This window comes from Gymnoscopelus microlampas (assembly GCF_963454915.1).
Source record: "Gymnoscopelus microlampas genome assembly, chromosome: 14".
Taxonomy (NCBI): domain Eukaryota; kingdom Metazoa; phylum Chordata; class Actinopteri; order Myctophiformes; family Myctophidae; genus Gymnoscopelus; species Gymnoscopelus microlampas.
Window position 1 is genome coordinate 46,911,513 of NC_139951.1, and position 22,876 is coordinate 46,934,388.

General features: G+C 40.9%; 2 protein-coding genes across 3 annotated transcripts; one reads left to right on the forward strand and one right to left on the reverse strand.

Annotated features, from left to right (window-relative positions):
• Positions 1-3,017: 3,017 nt before the first annotated feature.
• LOC311060268 (uncharacterized protein) lies at positions 3,018-7,458 on the forward strand (the record flags this gene model as incomplete). The annotated part of the gene is made up of 6 exons (XM_084078404.1): positions 3,018-3,051; positions 5,705-5,863; positions 5,984-6,085; positions 6,429-6,689; positions 6,784-6,906; positions 7,397-7,458. Exons 3-6 carry the CDS (start codon positions 5,998-6,000, stop codon positions 7,456-7,458), a joined length of 534 nt encoding a protein of 177 aa, XP_083934530.1. The 5' UTR covers positions 3,018-3,051; positions 5,705-5,863; positions 5,984-5,997.
• Positions 7,459-10,730: 3,272 nt separating this feature from the next.
• Positions 10,731-21,543, reverse strand: LOC311060953 (butyrophilin-like protein 1). 2 transcript variants are annotated; one of them, XM_084079375.1, is made up of 6 exons: positions 21,396-21,543; positions 18,272-18,622; positions 17,611-17,886; positions 17,216-17,360; positions 15,612-17,058; positions 10,731-11,076 (listed from the first exon to the last, which is right to left on the reverse strand). In XM_084079375.1, the coding sequence occupies exons 2-5, from the start codon at positions 18,513-18,515 to the stop codon at positions 16,911-16,913; spliced, it is 813 nt and encodes a 270-aa protein (XP_083935501.1). In that variant the 5' UTR covers positions 18,516-18,622; positions 21,396-21,543; the 3' UTR covers positions 10,731-11,076; positions 15,612-16,910. The 2 variants fall into 2 exon arrangements, with proteins under 2 accessions (XP_083935501.1, XP_083935500.1); XM_084079374.1 differs by lacking the exon at positions 10,731-11,076 and having other exon boundaries at positions 11,096-17,058.
• Between the last annotated feature and the right edge of the window lie 1,333 nt (positions 21,544-22,876).

The following is a 22,876-nucleotide window of genomic DNA, read 5'->3' on the forward strand; positions in this document are numbered from 1 at the left end:
TCTAAAGTTTGCATTATTGGCTTGTTTTGAACAAAATTCCACAAATCATGAACGCACCGTCCAATTGCTCTCAAACTTTGCACGCACATTCACACTATGTTGAGGAACAAATGCCACCCTTTTAACATTGGCCTGTTATAGCGCCACCAACAGGTCTAATTTAGCGAAACACATGTTTTTAACAAAATGCCTCAAATCATGAATGCAGTCAGTCTGATTGTCGTGCAAGGCCTAAGAAGAAATGGCACCCTTTTCACGTTGGCCTATTATAGCGCCACCAGGAGGCCACAATAGCCTACCCGACCTGGCGGAGACCTGTGCTCCGAGGAGCACTTTTTCTAGTTTATATCTGCATCCATTAGTTCCCCAGTCAGTTCTGTTAGTGTGGTGTACCTAGTGTTAATACATGCAGAGTGGGCACCAAAACAAAGTGGGCTGAGGAGAAAATTGGGCACTAAAGCAGAGTGGGCCTGTGAAATCTTCAGCATTACATTTACTTTAATATTTAGCATAATGACTGATGGTAACAATAATGAAACATTGAGCTTCCTAATGTATGTATATTTTTTCCACCACTGATTATGGGGGGAAAGGTTAAAATTCACATGCTGTGTGTGCGTGCGTAGGTGTGTGGGTGGGTGGTCGGGTTGGTGGGTGAGCGTCTGATCAAACAGGAAATGAGCTTCACCCATATAGCTGAGGGGTCTATATGTCCGTTTCAGTCACTCAGCCAGTCTCACTCAGTCAGGATGAAATTTGCATCAACCAATATAATATGTGAGTAATTTATTTCAAATTAATTTTTTCTAACTTTAATCATTAAACTTTATTTGTTCAAGGCAGAGCATCAACACTTCTTTCACCAACACTTCATTTTGTACTTTTGTTCATTTAAATCTATTTAACCAATGCAATCCGGGGAACGCATCTCTGTCATTTTAGATTTCAAGCAATTCAAAAATTCAAAAATAGCAAAAAAATAGCAGATCTACAAGCTCATAGCGCCGCACCGAGTGCCGAGCTATGAGCTTGTAGATCTGCTATTTTTTTTTATAAATCATGAACCTTTTTGCAAATCTTTGAATAATATTTATATATATATAATATAATATAAATATTATATATTTTAAAGCGAACATTTGTGACTCAAATCTTTGCCTTTGGGGTCTTCTAAATCCTAAAAGTTTTTTGTTGTTGTTTTCTTTTTTTACTTATGTTACTATAATATCAGCGGTTCTCAAACATTTTTCATGTCAAGGACCACCCAAAATGAAATGTATTCGTCTGCGGATCCCCGCCATCTCAAAATATTTTGTTTCAGGGACCCCCTGAAGGAAAACATGGAGTTAAAAATAGCAGATCTACAAGCTCATAACACGGCACTCTATGAGCTTGTATATCTGCTGTTTTTGAATAGCCAAAGAAATCTGAAGTGACAAAGATGTGTTCCCGGATTGAATGGGTTAACAAGATAGAAATCCCATTTTTATAACCAAAGCATTGGAGGGACAGTTTAGTGGAAGCTTAACTACGAATGACTTCTCAGGTTTAGATGTACAGTACTGTAACTTCAGTCACCCTGGGGTTCACTCAGTAGCACATCAGTTTCCAATTAGCTAGATGAAGTGTGGTTAAAGACTGGAGGTCTACCCGTCTAGCCTCCTCTCTCACCGTGCTGTGGAGCCCAGCTTTTAAAACTTGACCTTAATATTTGAAGGTTAAGGAGACATATTTGAAGACCAAATGCTATTGTAATTTTCTCTGAATCTGTTATTGTGTGTTGATTGCATTCTACTATGAGTGTAAATTGTCCTTGGGTGACTTGAAGTGTCCTTTAAAATAATAATAATAATTATTATTATTATTATTATTATTATTATTATTATTATTATTATTATTACTATTATTATTATTATTATTATTTTATATACTTAAAGTTACATTTCATAAAAAAGAAAAAAGACAAATTACAGTATATCATCAGTAGGTTGGTCATCCACGTCTGTTGTCAATTCTTGTCATATGTGCTGTGTGTGTGTGTGTGTGTGTGTGTGTGTGTGTGTGTGTGTGTGTGTGTGTGTGTGTGTGTGTGTGTGTGTCGGCCTAAATGGTAAATGGACTGCATTTATATAGCGCTTTTCTCCAAAGCGCTTTACTTCACATTCACACACACATTCACACACCGATGGCGGAGGAAACCATGCAAGGCACCAACCTGCTCACCGGGAGCAGTTAGGGGTTCAATGTCTTGCTCAAGGACACTTCGACACGGAGCTGTGAATCGAAGCGCACGTGTACTAGGTGTAAGCAGATAAAGTGTAGTAAAGCTGTACAGTAGCCTATATCAACTGTACCCTTTCATTCAAACATTGTGTTGCATGTTTACATTGTGGTCTGTTTTGTTGTCCTGTGTGTCTCAGTGCTGTATGTGAATTATTATCATCTTAAATCATACTGCTTGTGTTGTGTGGTGTAAATGTGATCAATGAAGAAGTGTCTGGGTCCTTAGTTTGGTTTTCTGTCACAGTGGATGGTAATCCATACTGAATAGACTGCGTTTTGGATTAGACGCTCACATTTCAATGGATTACACATATGCAGTAAATGTGTTCTCTATGAATGGACTGTATGTTGCTCAAATGGGGGTTGCAGGACTATTATATAGTTGAATATTGATGTACTTTGAAAAGCAAGATAATTAAAATGAACACACACAATAAAATTAACTTCACTCTGAATTTGAATTAATATTTGAAATGAACTGAACAGAGGTCTGAATTCAATATTTGTATGAATTTGAATAACCATGGATTATTTGAGTTAAGATCTATATATATATATATCATTTATAGATATCATATATAAAGGCACATATCTGGTTTCAGTGTATTTCTTGATGAAAGTGGGTGGTGGTAGTGGCTAGGGTGTTTGTTGAACATTTTTATTGAAGTTTGACTTTAACTAACTCCCCCCCCCCCCCCCCCTCTCTCTCTCTCTCTCTCTCCACAGCTCTGTACCTCCTCATCTGCTGTGGACCTGCTCAAACGGATGGTGAGAAAAGTCAGTCAGTCAGTCGGTCAGTCGGTCGGTCAGTTAGTGAGAACAGAGAACTTTTGTGGTCTCTTCATATGGTTTCCTGTGTCTGTCTGTCTGTCTGTCTGTCTGTCTGTCTGTCTGTCTGTCTGTCTGTCTGTGGCTATGTGAATATTTGTGTAACATTTTGTGAATTCAAAACATGAGTTTCCTTGTCAAGATCAGAGGACAATTAATTATTTTCATGACCATGGGTCATGAAAATAAATCTTAAATTCGAGCTGCGGCTGAATAGTATTTTAGATGCCAAAAGTACCTATCACAAAAATAAAACAAATTTACTCTGGTGATGCACAGTGGAGACGCCAGTTCTAAACGATCTAAACAGATTTTTGTCTCCGCCAGGCCGAAGGCATGGCGAGAGAATATGTTTTACCCTCCGTCCGTCCGTCCGTCCGTCCGTCCGTCCGTCCGTCCGTGTGTGTGTCCGTCCGTCCGTCCCTCCTGTCTGTGTGTTAGCAGCTAATCTCCGGCACCGTTGGCCCGTTCGCTCCGAAACTGTGCACACACACTCCCTGGATGCCAATTCAGAACCTCTGCCCCAATGTTTTCACATGGGCCTGTTATAGCGCCACCAGGAGGCCGATTTGTGCATTTTTGCATTACTCCTACAGATTTTATCCAAACGTCATGCAAATCGGTACACAGCATCTCTATAGTCATGTGATCAACACGGATCTGTCCGATTTCCCATATTCCATCCTCATTGCCTATATGGTTGACTTCCAAAGTTTGCAGGATTGGTCCGTTTTGAACAAAAAGCCTCAAACTATGCATGCAGCTTGCGATTTCCGTGAAATTTCACACGCACATTCCCACTAGGCCGAGGAAGAAATGCCACCCTTTTCACATTGGCCTATTATAGCGCCACCAGGAGGCCAGAATAACGTACCTGACCTGGCGGAGACCTGTGCTCCGAGGAGCACTTTTTCTAGCTATTTGTGTATTTACCAGGGACATTCAACATTTCAGTTTTCACATCCATGTAAATAGAGAGTTTTAGCCAAAAGCTCATTTTCATCTGTGGTCCCTAAGCAGGCTATTAAAAGTGGTGGTAACTATCAATACAAAACAGACATATCAATACAATAAAATACAAGTAGACATAGTACAGGAGACAGAATAATTACGGTAAAATATGAAAAATTACACCAAATTGAGCTGATAATTACCCATGATTACAAGTTTCTCTAAGGTTGAATTTTAAAGATAAGATCTGAAACATGAGAACAAGATTTTGTGCTGCACAGATTGAAGCCACTCTGATTGCTACAGTTAACCTTGCATCTATTTACCATTTAGTGCTCAGTCTTACTCTTATCCAGGTTAAAGCCTGCCAACAGTATCCAGTCATTTCCACACACATACATGCATGCACTCACACACACTGATCATTTCTGTATCCGCTCTAAACCGGATATACAAACTGCAAAGCTAAATGACCCCAGTGTACTACCAGTCAGTGAAAAATAATTCTCATTAATATTTTAAAACCTGACGAGCCATGTGAGACATTTCATTGGCAACACACACAGGATTGCAATGCAAATGTTGTTGCACTATTCCTGGTCAGACATCCAGGAGGGCAGTTAATGTCTAGGCCTATGCATTATTTGTAACACTGCCATGCAGTTTTGGTTTTGGTTGTTCAGTCTAACGTGGGCGGATTGTTGTTGTTGTTGTTGTTGTTGGTGGTGTTGTACCACCGTGCAACTAGTGGTTTGGTTGTTAGTGTATCCGTTTATTCTGCAGCTGACTTTTGTTTTGAACAGCTCAGCTCATGGAGGTACAATACGTCCAGCGAGCCTGTTAAAACAGCAAACAGAGATCTGCTCATTTTATCTCAGCATTGTAACTCACACAATTATATTGATGCTGTAGCATATTGTACAAGTGTGAAACATATGTACTATATTGTACAAGTGTGAAACATAGTTGGAAGGTCCAGACAAGTACAAGTTCCTTAAGTTGGTTTATTGGATAAAAACAGAGCATAGAGTACAGGAGTCAGCCTTGCTGCTACAGTGCATGATGTGGCCGGTGGAAGGGGCCGCGTAACAGAGATCGAGGTTTCTTTGTCCTTCCGTATATATACAGTATGCAGACCCCACATGCACTTGCATACGTTGCCTTCGTGCGTGTTGGATGTGCACGGAGCTAGGTATGTGTGCTACAGCACATCTCGTGTGTGTGTGTGTGTGTGTGTGTGTGTGTGTGTGTGTGTGTGTGTGTGTGTGTGTGTGTGTGTGTGTGTGTGTGTGTGTGTGTGTGTGTGTGTGTGCATTAACATAATATACTATGATAATGTGTTGTCAGATACCACAATGCAGAATGATTTTCTCAGTGAGCGACTTAATGCATTATTATTAGCTATGCATTAGCTATTATTTAGCTTCATGCGTGTCAAGAACCATACACTAATCTGTACATTTTTGTATATTGTGTACAATAAAACAGTTTTATAATTTTCTTCCCATGTGGACATCACAGGTAAACAAAAAAAACACATGAAAACGGTGATCTGTATATGTGTACATCCTCAAAATTCAGCTTCTCTTCCTTCTTTCTTTCTCTCTTTCTTTCTCCTTTCCTGACCCCTCTCTTCCTCCAGTGTCCCTGAGAGTCGGTCCTGAAAGGTCTCAGTTCTTTAAACATGAGTCCATCTCACTGAGCTGTGAGGACGAGGGGAAGTCTACGCTGGATTGGTCCGTGAAAAGACACACCAGTAACAGGGGGAATGAAACCTGCAATGAATGGGGAGACACCATAGGTATGGTTGGGTGGGTGTGATTGATTGATTGATTGATTGATTGATTGATTGATTGATTGATTGATTGATTGATTGATTGATTGATTGATCGATCGATCTTTTCATTGTAATTCTGTGTAGGAGGGTCCTGTACCATGGTCCTGTATACTTGGGACAGTGGCGTCTATTGGTGTCAGTCCCAATCAGGAGAAGTCAGCTGGGCCATCAGCATTACAATCTGTGGTACAATCAATATAACTGCATCAATTAAAATTGAAAGGTTATCCATGTGTTTTTGGTTAAACAGAGGTCATCCACCACACAAAACACAAACAACAGGGTTTAATTTGTTTCCGCCAGGCTATATGGCTGAAGCCACACACACGCACACGCACGCACGCACGCACGCACGCACGCACGCACGCACGCACGCACGCACGCACGCACGCACACACACACACACACACACACACACACACACACACACACACACACACACACACACACACACAATATATACAGTGCATGTGTCATATAGGTTGTGGAGCCACCAACCAACATGTTCATAACTTGCTGTTGGTTCTAGATGGAGCTGTGATCCTGGAGAGTCCTGTACTTACTGTGATGGAGGGAAGTGATGTCACGCTCCGCTGCCTGTCCATAGACAAGACAACGAGGAAGACGTCCTCTGACCTCCCAGCTGATTTCTACAAAGATGGATCCCTCATCAGCACTGAGTCTACCGGACAGATGACCATCCACAATGTCTACAAGTCTGAGGAAGGATTCTACAAATGCATCATCTCTGGCCTTGGAGAGTCACCAGAGAGCTGGATGGATGTGAGAGGTGAGTCTTGAGCTTTTGTGACATTATTTGACCATTATCAACATGAGAAGATAAACCAGTGTTTGAATACTGAAAGCTATTGTTCTCTTTACAGATACATCATCATCTGCACCGCCCCTCATATCTCTGACCAGGCTGATCCTTTTTCTAGTGGCAGCAACTCCTTATGTGATCTCAACCATCCTGCTGGTGTCCATCCACAGACAAAGAGCTAGAGGTGAGAGAAACATGCTCATGGGGGGGGTGGGGGGGGGGGGGGACTGACACTGGTACATGACTTATACCAGTGTCAGTCTATCAGATGTGGATTATGTGGTCGACACGCACTGACATTTTGCACCTTAATCCCATGTACAACGCACTGACTTTGTGTCTTTTTATTGTGTGTTTTTTCTAGCACCTTAACGTCCATAAGTATATCATGCACAGTATACGTCTGCTGCTATGCTCATGCACCTTTATATCTTATCTCAGGTACCATATGTAAATATGTAGGTAACTTGTTTTGTTGTTCTCTTTTTTGATTTCCTCTCCCCCTTGCCCCCCCCCCCCCCCCTTCTTCCCTCTCGTTTTATTCAATGGAAATAACGATACGATGATGGGAACTATGCACGAAAATACATTTCACCCCTTTTTACTTCTGTGAACCTGTGATGTGACAATAAACCTGATTCTGAACCACTCTGTTTCTCTCTTTTAATCCTCAGCCGCAGCCAATGGGAGGAAGAGAAGAGACATCGATGATGTCACAATGGAGGTAGCCGTGTAGCCAATCAGAAGTATTGAAGATGATAGTTCAGCACACTGCAGTCTGACTGGTACATGTGTGCATGTAACTCATATTTAAGACAATATACCATCTCACTCACTTCATCTAAATACTTAAGCTGTAAATGTATTGACACTGTTTTGTTGGCGTGGTGTGTGTGTGTGTGTGTGTGTGTGTGTGTGTGTGTGTGTGTGTGTGTGTGTGTGTGTGTGTGTGTGTGTGTGTGTGTGTGTGTGTGTGTGTGTGTGTGTGTGAGAGAGCATTTACAGTCAGGCAATCTATATGTTTTTTTCCCCCTTCTATTCTCAATCTTTTACATTTTACATCTGCACTTCTTTAAACTTTCATTAATATACATAATTATAAATTATCTTTGTCTTTGTAGTCTTTGCATAATGTAAATCATATTCTAATAAATATTGTTTTAATTGATTGTCTCTGAAATGCATTAATTGCATGTACAATCTTGAATTAAAATTGAAACAGTTAATCTTTTTAGTGTAAACTTAAAAGATTACTGTAGGAGTGTAGCTGAAACTACAGTAGGTGTACTGTTACTCAGAAGAGAACAGGAAGTGTTGACAGGATGCTTTCACCAACAAAACCACAACAACACATACAGTATGACACCAACTCCACAAAAATCAAAAAGGTGCAATTCTGAGAAATTGCGTGGGTTGCAGCCTGAGGCAGACGTTCAGTCATAAGAATTCAGTCATCTATGCAATTGGTACTGTGACACACACACACACACACACACACACACACACACACACACACACACACACACACACACACACACACACACACACACACACACACACACACACACACACACACACACACACACACACAGCATAACAACACTTTAGAATTGAGTCAAAGGAGGAATTCTGGGGGTGTGTGGGGGTTAGTAAACTCATCAATTTATATCAAGTGAACCATGAAACATAATTATTATTAACACATTGTAGTGCAAAACATTTTTTTTTATCACAGCATGGGATTTGAACCCACACCCTTACAGCTCTACGGTATAATTAATTACCCAGATGTGCACATGTAGCTACAATACAGACCACAGCTGGGCTTAAGATGTCATGATGACATGATGTGTTTTGGAACCATGTCTCCTTTTGATATTCACATTTCTCCAAACCGTTAATCCTGTTGAATTGTGGGAGTCCTGTCAATTTAGAAATAAATAAGTGTGTGAAACCAGTTGGTCAAAGTTGGTATTAAGGGTTAATATCAAACTGGTATAAAAGCCTCTGGCTCAGCTCTAAAGTATACATACAGTCTGATACAGCATACAATACAATGCAATACGATACACAACACAACACACATATGGTGCAAAGAAAACTGTCACTCCATGCACCCCCCCCCCCCCCCCCCTCTGTTTGCCTTAGCTTTAGCTTTCAGTGCTGATTGATTGATTGATGTACTTTATTTAGTAAGACAGCAGTACATGGAAATACAAATTCACAATACAAGGTCTACTAAACTGGAAGACTCATTAAGCACTGAGCTTGTTTAAGATGAGATCCCCATGCACACAAATCATGATGAGGCATATACCTCAGTTAGTCAGAAGCATGATAAAAAACCTAACAAACTGACATCCGGCCCCCCAAAACCACAAGACCAAGCTTTTAGTACGAGAGCCCAAGTGGCAAATGTGCTAGATGAAGCAGAGGTACCAGAGAAAAACCACACAAACCAAGTAAAAAAAAAGAAAGGGGAAAAAAAGCTGTTGTTTCTTCTTACTGATCAGATGCAATGCCTCTGCACTGACATAAACAGACGTGGCATATTACACACATGCATAATTCCAAGAAGTCAGTGATATGAGAGGGGGGGTTGAAAGTCTCTTTCCATGGCTGTGTCCTGAATCAGACATCATATTTATGTCCTGTTGACTTCACTGAACGTTTAATATCCCTCAGTTTTTTTTCTTTACTATTTATATGATTGTGTATAATGCGTTACTATTGCTAATCACCCTCTCTGCACGTCTGTCAGAGTGATTGGACCCCCTTTTACGTGGTGAAAGGGGGTCCAATATTTCATGATCCTGAGGTTTTTTCCTTTTATTTCCTGCCAAGGTTTTTTTTTTCCTCTTTGGGTTGTTTCCTTGCCTGATGATGGGTCAAAGATCAGGCGGTGTTTGTTTCCTTTGTAAATGTGGCCATGTAAAGCCCTTTGAGACTCATTAAGTTCAATTTATGATTGATTTATGCATAAATCCAATAAATCAAGTACAAAAGTGCACTCTGTGGAGCGCAGATCTCCGCAAGGCCGGTACTGTGTATGCGGGCCGTGTCATTCGGGTGCAGTCATTTAGCCTGTGTGTCTCCCAGTATGGCTGCAGTCAGTGATAATGGTCAGTGCCTGCTGTTCAGTAACCAACAGTGAGTGTAAGACTCATAAAATAAAGGACATTCAGCTGAATTGGAAAATGTCAACATGGTTATTTTAGATAAAGTATTATTCAATTACAAGCCTTATTAATTTAAGGTTATTGCCATAAATAATCCTACAGAAGGTGATAGCATCACGGACGAGGTGAGTTATTCATTTTTAATTAGTAGCTTGCTGCTTGGGCTAAAAGTGAAAACCTGTCTGAAACCAAAGTTCCACTTGATCGTGAAAGCAACAGTGCAGCACTAGTCCACTAGGTGGCACCACCAGACCACATAACCACAGTAGACCTACACCCAGACCTGGGTCACACAGTATGAAAGGCAGGTTGAAGTTGCAAATGAAGTATTTTAAAGCTGCTTACACTTCCAGGTATGTAGGTTTGCCACATACATAAATTCTGTTAAACAAGTTTATTTTATTCAATTTTTTTTGGCAGTTTATATTTTGGTAATTTTATGATTCACATTACAGTTAGGTGTATTAATCTACACAATACGAGTTGAAAAATAGTGCAAATCCATTTACAAACAAGCATTTTCCTCAGGATTTACAATTTTCACAAACAAATATTTCAAATGAACAACTGAGCACTAAAATCAAAGTGGTCTCTAATAGTACCAGTTATTATACCCAAGTAGTTGAGAAAAAAGGGTCCAGTTAACCCCAAAACTGCATGACTAGATAGAAGTGAGCCAGTGCAATACAACATATTTTATTCTAGCAAGGGAGTCTGCCCTGTTGAAATGTCACATCTTGACATATAACAATGTCACAAATACAAAAAGAAATGGATCACTAGACAATGCTACATCCTTTTATGTTCCCTTTATTTTCATTGAAAGTTCATTTTTTTCAGCAAGGCAACAAGGCAATTAAACTTTATGCAAAATAAACATTGTAAAAGGATATTTGACTGAATGTATTAACCTATTAACCAGGAAAGAATCTGTGTCATTTTCAATTTTTGCATTGGCTATTCAAAAATAGCAGATATACAAGCTTACAGCACGTCACTTCGTGCAGCGCTGCGAGCTTGAACATCTGCTATTTTTTTTTAATCTTGAAAGTGTGAGAACTACTGGTTTAGAAGGCATTTGCTCAGGTCTTAATGGGTTAACAGATTCTACTATACAGATTAGACTAAATAATATTGTATACACTAACAAAAGTTGCATTTGTAACTATACTGTCCTCTCCATTGTGAGGCAACAACAGTTTGACAGTTAGCGAACAATAAAGCTTTAAGCCAGTCCAGTGTTTTGTCTTGAAGTAGCTTTTACTTTGAATAATTTTGTAAAACTGAAAAATACAAGACATACAGAAACATTCAGTCAGTTACTTCAAATGTAAGCATAAAGCACTGTCCTGAATATTAACATCAACATGAAAACATAAAGCATTTCTTTTTCACATAATGTAATTTCTTTCTCTTTTTTATACAGGTTAGCAGATAACAAAAGGTAAGTAGTAGGTGAGTATACTAAATTAGATCTTCAAGGTACAATGAATCAACATCCATTAATTCAACCTAAAGCTACAGGTAAATGTATTACAATAACAGGTAGGTATACATTGTGTAAGTAGCATTTAAACAGAAACATGACCAAGTAACACAAATGCATCACAAAGCACAACTCACAGACATATGTTGACCAAGGCTGAAGAAGGTTTGTGGTCTGCAGCCAAACTGAGCTGCTTTTGGCTTTGCTGCTAGTATGCAAGCTGAACTCAATAGGGTCAATTGGCACTAATTGCCACACTGTGCTACACATAAACCAAGTGCTATGCATAAAACGTCCCTCGGGTGGTGTAGTTTTCTAAACAGAATAAATGGGTTCCAGAACACTCCCTGCATGGCATAATAACATTCATGCCACTATTCTTAGGCACTATTGTCCTTTGTCATGTAAGAGCAAGATTACTTCACCCTGACTGGGTGTAAGTATTCCTTTGCGGTTCCTTGCTTGATTGTCCTTACTGTAACATTGCGCTTTGGGTTTCACCTGGGTGTCTTTGAGCAAGACAATGTCCCTCTCCTGAAGATTTGGCTTGTCTACCTCCCATATTCTCCTTGTCTGCAGAGTGGGCTCTTGTCTCCATTTCTTCCAGAAGGCATCCGCCAGACTCTGGACTTGTTTCCACTGGCTTTTGTAGAGACAACCCAGTTCAAAGTCTCCAGGAGGTGCTGGCGTCACACTTGCTTTCTGCGTAAGAAGCCTGGCTGGTGAAAGAACTTTAGGTACCTCAAGGTTGGAGGAAACCGGAACCAAAGGTCTGTTGTTCATCATAGCCATGACTTTGGCCATAAGTGTAGTTAGCACTTCATGAGTGAGACGTATTTTGGGTGCTGACCTGGTGCCATGGTCAGCTGGGTTTTGACCGGAGGGTACACAGTTCCACTGCTCTTCTTTGTGTTTGGGTAGTGATCTGCGTGGCTGAGGAAATGGCAAAGGAGTGTTTCCCAAGTCTTCGTTACCAGTGGTTTTGTGGGTCACTGTACTTTTCAGGCACCGTTTAGGGTTGAAAGGCTGCAGAGCTGAGAACTCATGTTTCTCTTTTGGGCAGATGATGTTACTACAGGGGCTGAGAAATGGTGCTCTACGCTTTGGTAGCACATTTGTCTTGTAGACGTTAACGCTTGCCGGCTTGTGAACTCTGCCGAGGCAGACCTCTCCCACAACTACCCAGCCCATATCCAGCCGCTGTGCATATGGTGTGTTGTTTGGGCCATTGCGCTGCTCCCGTACCTTATGTACGCTTAAAATGTCTCTGCCCAGTAGGAGAAGGATAGGGGCTTTAGGCTCAAGAGGAGGTATCTTGCCTATGAGGGGCCTTAAGTGTGGGAAGTGCTTTGTGATCTCAGGTGTAGGGATTTCGGATTTATCATCTGGGATCCTGCTGCATTCAATGAGCGAGGGGAGTGCTACTCGTGTCTTCTTGTCAAGTGACTCCATCACAAAGTCGTTTGCCTTTCTCCCTGCAGTTTCCGTTACACCTGAACATGTTTTCAGTGTGTAGGAAGTTACCTCTCCGCGGATGTTGAAGAGATTGAAAAATTCTGGCTTTGCCAGGGACCTGTTACTCTGATCATCAAGGACCACATATATTTGATGAGCTTTATCTGGGTTATTGGCTGGATAAACACTCACCAAGCTGATCTTGGCACAGGACCTTGGCCTGGGAGCTTTGTTGCAGATGTCAGTGCATTTAGCTGTGATTTCTTCATTTGTGTCGGACTCCCCGCCATACTCACTCTGAGTCGGGGGCACCTCTGTAAGCCAGGGAGCGGGCCCAGGGTGTAAGGCAGAGATATGTCTCTCACTGTCGCACTCCCTGCATTTAACCGTTGCCTTACAATCTTTTGCGATATGTGCAGTGGATGCACAGCATTGAAAGCAAATATGGTTCTCCTTCAGGTAAGTTTTCCTGTCTTCAATGGACTTCAGTCTGAATCCTCGACACCTGGACAATGGATGTGGTAAACTATGAATTGGGCAATGCTTATCAGGTTCCTGCTTTCTGCTTTCTGCATTTGCTGCAATGGTGGGGTTTGGTGATGTCACTTCGGTTTTCCTCACTGTAACAGGTGTCTTGCGTGCATTCCATCCAGGGGGTTCAGGCCGTAAGCCACTGGACATAGTGAAAGCAAAGCTCGGATCGTTACGTATCTTTGCCTGGTTGTTAATGAACCTCACGAAGAACCCAAAGGGAGGGAATGAGACCCGATTCTCTTCTTTATATCTGGAGCCCTGTACGATCCATCTCTCTTGCAAACCATAGGGGAGTTTCTCTATGATAGGATTGACTCCCATTGCTGTGTCAAGATATGCCAGCCCAGGCAAGCTGCCACTGGACTTAGCTGCTTCTACTTCCAGTAGTATGTCTCCTAGCTCCATCAGCTTTTGAGCTTCTTTGTTTGTTATTCTGGGGAAGTTCTCAATCTTCTTTAGCAAGGCATGCTCTATGACTTCAGGGGAGCCATAACAGTCCTCTAACCGCTGCTGTATCATCTGGACTCCTGCCTCTGGATTGTGTACGTGCGCTGCCCTGATACGCTTTGCTTGGAGGGAGGACTCAGGACCCAACCATCTCACAAGTAGATCGAGCTCTTCTCTTGAAGTCAGACAGAGTTCTCTGGTAAGATGCTGAAAGGACGACTTCCAGGCCCAGTAATTTTCTGGCCGGTCGTCAAACTCCAAAAGACCTGAATTCACGATCTCTCTTCTTGACAGGTACCGTACAAGATCAGTATTCTGAGATGTCTGTAATGCATGCTGGTGTATGGAGGAGGCATCATCTTGGTTGTGGGACATGCGGTTTGTCACCATTGGAGCATTATTGGCATGTGTTGATCTTAGGGCAGAATATTCTTGTCTATGGTTTGGATGAAGCTGCTGTGTTGACAGCTGAATTGCAGTGTTGATTGGAGCTGCTTGCGTTTGCTGAAGCTGCTGTGTTGATTGCTGTGTTGCAGCAGTGTTGATTGGAGTTAGGTGCATTTGCTGAAGCTGCTGTGTTAATTGCTGTGTTGCAGTGTTTATTGGAGTCGACTGCATTTGAGAATCTGGAAGATTTTGTAGAGCGTGCTCTTCCAAAGAATGTCTATCTACATAGTCTCTGGTACGCTGAGCTGCATCTTCTTCCTTCATCTCTATAAGATCACGTTGGTACACTTCCATATCTGCTGCTGCTTCATACACTTCTGCTTCCCTGGAGGCAGCTGTTGCCTCTTTGTGTTGCTGCAATACATGTAGCTCAGCTTCCATCATAGCCTTTTGTCTCATAATGCTGGCTTCTTGTTCAGCAAATTTGACCCTCACCCGTGCTGCCTCCGCTTTGGCTCTGAATTTGGTTGCAGCAGAGGCTGATGATCTTTTTGAACTCCCTGCCGAGAGAACTTCTGATCTTGTCTCATAGACTGAGTGCATTTTGCTCTTTGCACCACTGGGTGGTTCCTCTTCTGCACCTGGGTGCTGTTCCATTGTGCTGTAGTAGTGAGATATTCACAGTTGTTTTTATTCTTCGCCCGCTGCGCTGATGTCTTTTTACTATACTGTCCTCTCCATTGTGAGGCAACAACAGTTTGACAGTTAGCGAACAATAAAGCTTTAAGCCAGTCCAGTGTTTTGTCTTGAAGTAGCTTTTACTTTGAATAATTTTGTAAAACTGAAAAATACAAGACATACAGAAACATTCAGTCAGTTACTTCAAATGTAAGCATAAAGCACTGTCCTGAATATTAACATCAACATGAAAACATAAAGCATTTCTTTTTCACATAATGTAATTTCTTTCTCTTTTTTATACAGGTTAGCAGATAACAAAAGGTAAGTAGTAGGTGAGTATACTAAATTAGATCTTCAAGGTACAATGAATCAACATCCATTAATTCAACCTAAAGCTACAGGTAAATGTATTACAATAACAGGTAGGTATACATTGTGTAAGTAGCATTTAAACAGAAACATGACCAAGTAACACAAATGCATCACAAAGCACAACTCACAGACATATGTTGACCAAGGCTGAAGAAGGTTTGTGGTCTGCAGCCAAACTGAGCTGCTTTTGGCTTTGCTGCTAGTATGCAAGCTGAACTCAATAGGGTCAATTGGCACTAATTGCCACACTGTGCTACACATAAACCAAGTGCTATGCATAAAACGTCCATCGGGTGGTGTAGTTTTCTAAACAGAATAAATGGGTTCCAGAACAGTAACAGTTTAAACACCAATCTCCTTAATAGGAAGAGAGAGACAGCAGCAAAAACCCCAACATTACAGGACAAATACAATAAAAGTTGTACAAATAAAACAGAACAATAAAAGTAAATTACAGTGCAGAATAATATTTTTTCTGGGAGTTTGTTTCAGATGGTTCATAATATGGCACTAGACCATTCAATGCTTTATAAACCAACAGTAGTATTTTGAAATAAATTATTTCACATGGCAGGGAGCCAGTATAAAGACCTAAGAACTGGAGTGAGATATTCCACTTTCTTGGTATTAGCTAAAACAAATCTGAATAACAAATATAAACAACGAACTGCATTTTAACTGAGCATCTATCAAAAGTGACTAGAATGGATACAAGGAGAGGAGTTGATAGTGAGTGGTTCTAATCCATACATTAATTTCTAGCTGCAGAAGATAGGCCGTGCTATGGGCACTAACATTTTCAAGTTCATATTGTGCCCAGAGAATCCATTTCATACTGTAAAGTATGTTGTGTTTTACATGATATGTTCGATAGAATTCTCAGGCATGGAACAAGATCTGCACGTTTCATGAGTACCTGAGCAGCTGAACATCACAGTGAGTACTACAGACAATAAGGAAGTCAGCTTCTTGGATATCAAGGTAGTCAAATGCCCGCAATAGAAAAGTATCAACTGATGAGGTTATATGTGCTCTTAATCCCGTGCAAATTGGACATGTCTATAACTCGTAGTAAAGTAAAACTTCTACAATTCTAGCAAATTGCCTTGCATATTTTGGCAAACATAGGTCTTCTGATTAGTCCAGTGCGACTAATGCTAAAGACAACATTCTCACTACCAACCTCATTCCGTAAGACCATTACATTTTGTTTAAAATACAATACAAAATACATGATACAATAAAACGGTGTCTGTGTGTGCGCATGCGTTAATTGGCACAGACACATACTTTAAAAAGTGAGACGTTTTAATAGGGGACACATTGTTAAAATCGATAGTTTTAATGTTTAATCTTTGGCATCTCGCGGTAAATCCCGAATACAAGACGTTATGTGTTCTTTAACACTAAAGCCAGTCATCCATGCTGGTATAAACTTCACGGAGTTCCGTGCTGTGGTGGATTATTTACTCCAATAATTATATTCTATTAAACTCTCAACAAGAAGTCAGCTCGTCTCAAATACATGTCCGCAGCTCCTATAAACAACATCAACGTGCATGCAGAATCTCTGCATGCATACTTCGTAGTACGACAGTGTCACGCGGTGAACATAGCCAATCTAAAAGCCCATACTCGTGGGAGATGCTACATGCTATGGGCTTGTAGATCTGAGCTTGTAGAGCTGTTACCCATGCAGTTGAGTGGTTCAGTGAGTGTGTGATCCCCGTTCTCGCTGTTGGTATGGTTGAAAGACATCTTCATCGCGTTCTTCTGAGCCTTCTGGGCACCCCAGCTAGTTGAGATATGAAGCAGTTTGAGAGTGGAGACACTGATCAATTTAATATTCACATAATCATTATATATACACATACTGAAGATTGTGGATGGATATACAGAATATCAAATAAATGTGAAAAATAAATTAGTTAACAATTCAGGTCAGGATTTACCAGATGGCTTCTTCTTTATTCCAACAGACACATCCCCATATTGCCAATGCTGCCACCAATGCAGCCACCAATCCACCAACGGTAATCCCTGCAATCGCTCCTGCAGTTAGTCCACCCTCTGCAGGAATCATAAGAACTCTGAACTCTGAAACACAGAGAGCGAAGACACAACTACAGTCAACATAACATATAGATACCCTGTATAAGTGTATACAGGGTATCTATCTACACATTTCTAAAGTCACAATTGAAGAACTTTTAAGACCTTTTCATTTTAATACCTCTAAAATGGTCAAACATTGTCAAATATAGAAAGAGGCAACATTTTTTTAAATAGCTGATCTACAAGCTCACAACGCCTTGCAATGTCAAAGAGTGATGGAAACGGTCATTACCTGAGATGGCATACTGTGTCTCAACAGTGTGGTTGATGTGTGAAAGGTGAACTCTGCACGTCACATTTCCTGTTAGTCTCACCGTCACGTTGCTCTGGACAGCGTAACAGTTTTGTGAAACTCTGTCCATCTCTGAGGAGTCAGCAGTGATGTTGTTTCCCTCACTGTCCAGCCAAGACACCTCAGGTTTCGGATACCAACACCCGGAATCACACGTCAAAGACCAGCCATGGTCTTTCGGTCCAGCTGAAGAGATCACCGGTTGAGACACAGCTCCTGCAAAACAAATAATCACCATTATAGATCAATATTTCCATTTATCTCTCTATATATCGACCTCTTCTTAATGATGAGTGCTGTGGAAAACTGGGAATTCAGTTGCCTGTAAAGTTGTCCCTAAAGAGGTCCCTGATTCTCTCCCTCACTGCATTTAGTCTTTACATCATGTTCATGTATTTTTGATTAAATGACAACAATTTTATCCTCTTGCTTTTGTCATCCTTGTTTTTCTATTCATGTTTTAAACATTTAACACGTTCAACCTGGCATCCATATAGGCAAAAATGTGTCAAAAAATACAAAAATAGCACATCTACAAGCTCACGACGTGGCTTGTAGATCAGCTATTTAAGTATGTATGGCATAAGTGGTTAAACATTACCAACAAGCAGCTGGATCAAGGTGCTGCTGCGCAGTTTTGGAACAAAACACTGGAAGATCCCTTCATCCTCAAGCTGCACACTGAAGATCTTCAGTGAGATGTTACCATGAGACAGCTCCTCAGCAAACAGGGACGTCCTCCAATGATGGTACAACGGGTTCAGAGGGTGGGACTGAATGTGTCCCTGTTGGAGGAGATTGACATATGCAGGGTCCAGGTCGGGTCTGGTCCACTCAACTGTCATCCTGGTGGCATTGACAGATGGCTTAACGAGACATGGAAGAGTCACATCATCCCCCACTTTGGCCAACACAGTCTGGTAGGACCCGACCACCTGACGTTGAGGATGTCCTTAAAACAAAACACAATTCATTAATGTAGTGACATTACTCTTTCTTTCTTATTTCATCATAATGTAAATAAGCTCTTTTATGCGTTTCATGATCCTTCTGTATCTGTACTTTTGTGAATAGGTTCTGCTTTAGTCATAGAATGGTTGTGATATTACATACATTTCATGCATTACATATACACAACCATAGATCCACAACCATTCCTTTCCGTGTCGGCATTAAAAGTTATAATGCTGCATGTATACTCACCCAGTAATTAAACTGTGACTAGGGGTCCGCTATATCAACTAGTTTCATATCCACTTGAACGTTCTGGCAGAAAACATGTTTAGTAAAATATGTAAACTTTTCCTAAAAGCTTCACACTGACCACATTCCCTTACACAACACAGGGCCTAAGATGATTTGAGTAAACACACGTTGTCTAACAAAACTTTCAAATGGATATGACTAGATGACAATAGTTGACCCCAAGTCACAGCAATTCATTATTTGATCAGTGCACACACAGTGCTACAACATTTAATGTTGTTAGTTTTGTCACAATGACTCCCTGACAAGGGAGGTCATGGGTGTGATCTATGGCTGTGTATTATATAGATACCTTTACATTAACGATACTGCGTTGGAAAATAAGTCAAAAGTACCTCTATTTGCCAGGCACCGCAGTCCTGGATAATAACACTAATGTGATCGAGTCGCAAGCTACAGTGATGAGACACAGATGTGACTATAGAATAGATGCTAGGGTTGATGTTGACCTGCTATCCTTATATTGTTGCACTTCATTGATAGTGCACTCTTATTCACTCTAGTTTTTGCACTGTCGCTGACAGGTAGCAGCAGTGCTGTGCCAACTTTGGTCCAGAGAGTTAGCGACAATAGCAAGTTGACCAGAGCTAAGGCTAGCGATCAATGCCACAACTCATGCTCTTTTATGTCGACTGATTTAAGTGATTTTCATCATTCATTACATATAGTTTAACGACGTTACCTGTCGCTGTAACACAGCTGATCCATGTGGAATACATCCATATTAACAACATTGCCATTAAGATGTGATGGATATATCCGCCATTAAGCAAACCACTCTTCTTCTTCTTTTACTTCTTCTCTTAGTTTATTGGCGTTTCGCAACCAACTTACTGTGCATATCGCCACCTACTGTACACATAATTTCTGCTGTTTTATTATATAAGCAAACCACTCTAAAAGTATAAACAAAGGACACGACGACTACGTCATGGGCCCGTGCCGGCCCGGAAGCCTCTTGTGAGCTAGTCTCGCGCAGTCGTTTCGCGTTGCAAGACGAGATCTCCAGTTCCTGGGCGGAGCTCTCCGATCGTCTGACTGCATGTTATTGTCCTTGGCAGCAAGCCAGCTTCTCTAGTCTGAACTCTGAACTGCACTTCATTATCATGAACATACAACAATCATAATGCCACCAATTATGCACACATTATGCACACTCTAGGCATAGCAGATAGTAGCCCTGAAACATGACTGTCAAAGCGTCATGTGAACCATGGCTAAGCAGATAGTAGATTTGGGCCTCAACCCTCAAGACCTATTCTCGGAGCTATGCTCATGCTGCGGAGGGAGAGGCTCCAAATAGGCATAGGAACTGGAAGGCCCAAGTTCCATTGTGACACACAAGCAGTACAAACTAACCTATGAGCGTCAGCCAACTGTATTGACTATACATGACATAGGTTATAGTTATAGACCTACCTCAATACATTTATACCAATCACCCTTGGTTTCTTTTTTCTTTTGAAATACCGATTTTGCTTTCTTTGGGAAAGACATGACTAGCTACCACAGTAGAGTGTGGGGGGAACAGTGGGCACTTAGTAGACTATGTCTGGGCACTAAAACCAAAATAGCCTATATATTTATTTAGTATGTTATGTTATATTTGATTGTATATTTACACTCGTGGTATAAATGAGGGGCTAAATATATGTTTTACAATAGGCCCAATATTTCTACAAATACTTTCATTTCGGGGCTAAACAAGAAATTGAAGGGTACATTTAGGTCTACGCTTGGATCAAGACGGTCATATAGTAGAAGCTATTAGCTTTGAATCCGATACAAAGGCAGTTTTGTGTTGTTGAAAGTCTATTCTCCAGGGTGGGGAGCCTCTCAGGACCCCACCTTCTCTGTGTAATACACTTTTTGGGCAGAAAATAAAATATGTCCCCCGGACGGAAATCATTTAAATGACTCCACTGCGCCCCCTACAGAGTTGGTCAATGGTAATTTAAATTGACCAGATATGTAGGGAGCGCAGTGGAGTAAATAAAAGAATTTCTGTCTGTTGGACATATTTTATTTTCTGCCCAAACAAATGTATTATACACACAAGGTGGGGTCCTGAAAGGCTCCCCACCATGGATAATATACGTTCAACAATACAAATCAGCCTTCGTTTCGACGATTAATGAAATAGTTTTGTTTGTTTGGACTAAAGTTGGGAGACCTCGAACGGCAGTGTAATGTTGGCTCTATGAGGCTGCCAGTGGGCCTGGCAGGGCGTTAGAGAGAACATCAGTGACTCGATTAAATCTAGCTGCGTTTGAGACAGATATAAATATGGGCTGTAAAAAAGGAAATGTCAGGATCACAAGCATCAAATCAACATTGATGTAAACTATACAAGTAATAAATAGGTTAGATTTAAATCAGTCGAATAGGTTTGGATAAAATTGTGTTTGTGTCCACTCAACACATTGAAGTTGTAGGCTATATTTAACAGTTAATCTTACCTGATGTGTTGAAGCAGCTGGTCCATAATACCAGGTAAATCCATCGATGATTTTATATAAACGTTGATCAGAGTAACTCTTGCTCCGACCATTTCGGTGTTGTTGTGCTGTTCGCTCCTACTGTCAGTGTCTTTTTCTTACCCTGTACGCAGCAGGAGAGTGTTGCCAGATTGGGCGGTTTCCCGCCCAATTGGGCTATTTTAAAACTCATAGACCAATTATTTGTTTACTAACATTGAGCCTGGACGCACAGGTGATTTTTTCACGCAATCAATTCCCAACCTGTTTCGGGGTGCACTGGTTTCAGCACACCCCAACCCCCTCTTGTGTGTGTTGGCTAGTGAGACGCGTCCTAACGAGACCTGATATAATGGGTTTCGTTGCGCGCATACTGGCTGCACGCAGCCAGTATGACGTCGTCTGTTAAGGGGTCTATTGAGCTGGAATAGATAGCCTTGGACGGGCACATCAAATTTGGGCTTGTTTTTAAGTTAAAAACAAGCCCAAATTAAAATTTAAAATTAAATTCAATTTCAATATTTTAACATATTTGGCGGGTTATTATTAGCCTCACGTCACCAGACTTCACATAATTAAAGAAATAACCGAATTAAAACCGAAAAGAAAGTACCAAAAACCAAATTAGACCCGAAAAACATGTGCACGTGTGGGCTGTTTTTTTATTGAATTGGGCTGGTTTTAAGTTGTGCTTTGGCTGGAAACTGTCATTCAGATCTGGCAACACAGACCTCTCACTCAGTGAGAGGAGAGTTTTCCTCCGAGGTGGAAAGACTGGTGATGCGAGGTTAAGAGGAGAGAGCAGATCTGTTGTCGAAATTATCGGAGCAATGGCGGATGGTTGGTCTTTCAGCGTTGTCAGAGTAACTGATCAACGTTTATTTATATAAAATCATGGATGCGAATTGATTTGTTTCCACATTTACCTGGTATTATGGACCAGCTGCTTCAACACATCGCTAAATGTACCCTTTAATTTCTTGTTTAGCTCTGAAATGACTGGATATTACAGGTTTTAGTAATTTGTAGAAATATTGGGCCTTAAATGTAATTACAAATATATGTATTTGGCCCCTCATTAATACAATACATGTACATATACAATCAAATATAACGTAACATACTAAATACATATATAGGCTAAATAAATAAATAGGCTATTGTTTTTTGTTTAAGTGCCCAGAAATAGTCTACCAAGTGCCCAGAGCTAAGTATCCACTGTTCACCCCACACTCCTGTAGCTTTAGTCGTGTCTTTCCCAAAGAAAGCAAAAGAAAAAAGAAACCAAGGGTGAGTGGTATACATTGATCGAGGTAGGTCTACACAACATAGCCATAATTTACTGACACTGCTTGTGTGTCATGACTCATTGGAATTTGGGATTGTGGCCAGAAACTTTCTGGCAGAAAGTTACCTGATACCTATCCACTTCGTGCCTTGGGGCACAAAGGCCTTGGCAGAAA

What these genes read in the sequence shown, in the direction of transcription:
- LOC311060953 (XM_084079374.1), bottom strand. Translation starts at nt 14,867, where the DNA reads ATGGAACAGCACCCAGGTGCAGAAGAGGAACCACCCAGTGGTGCAAAG.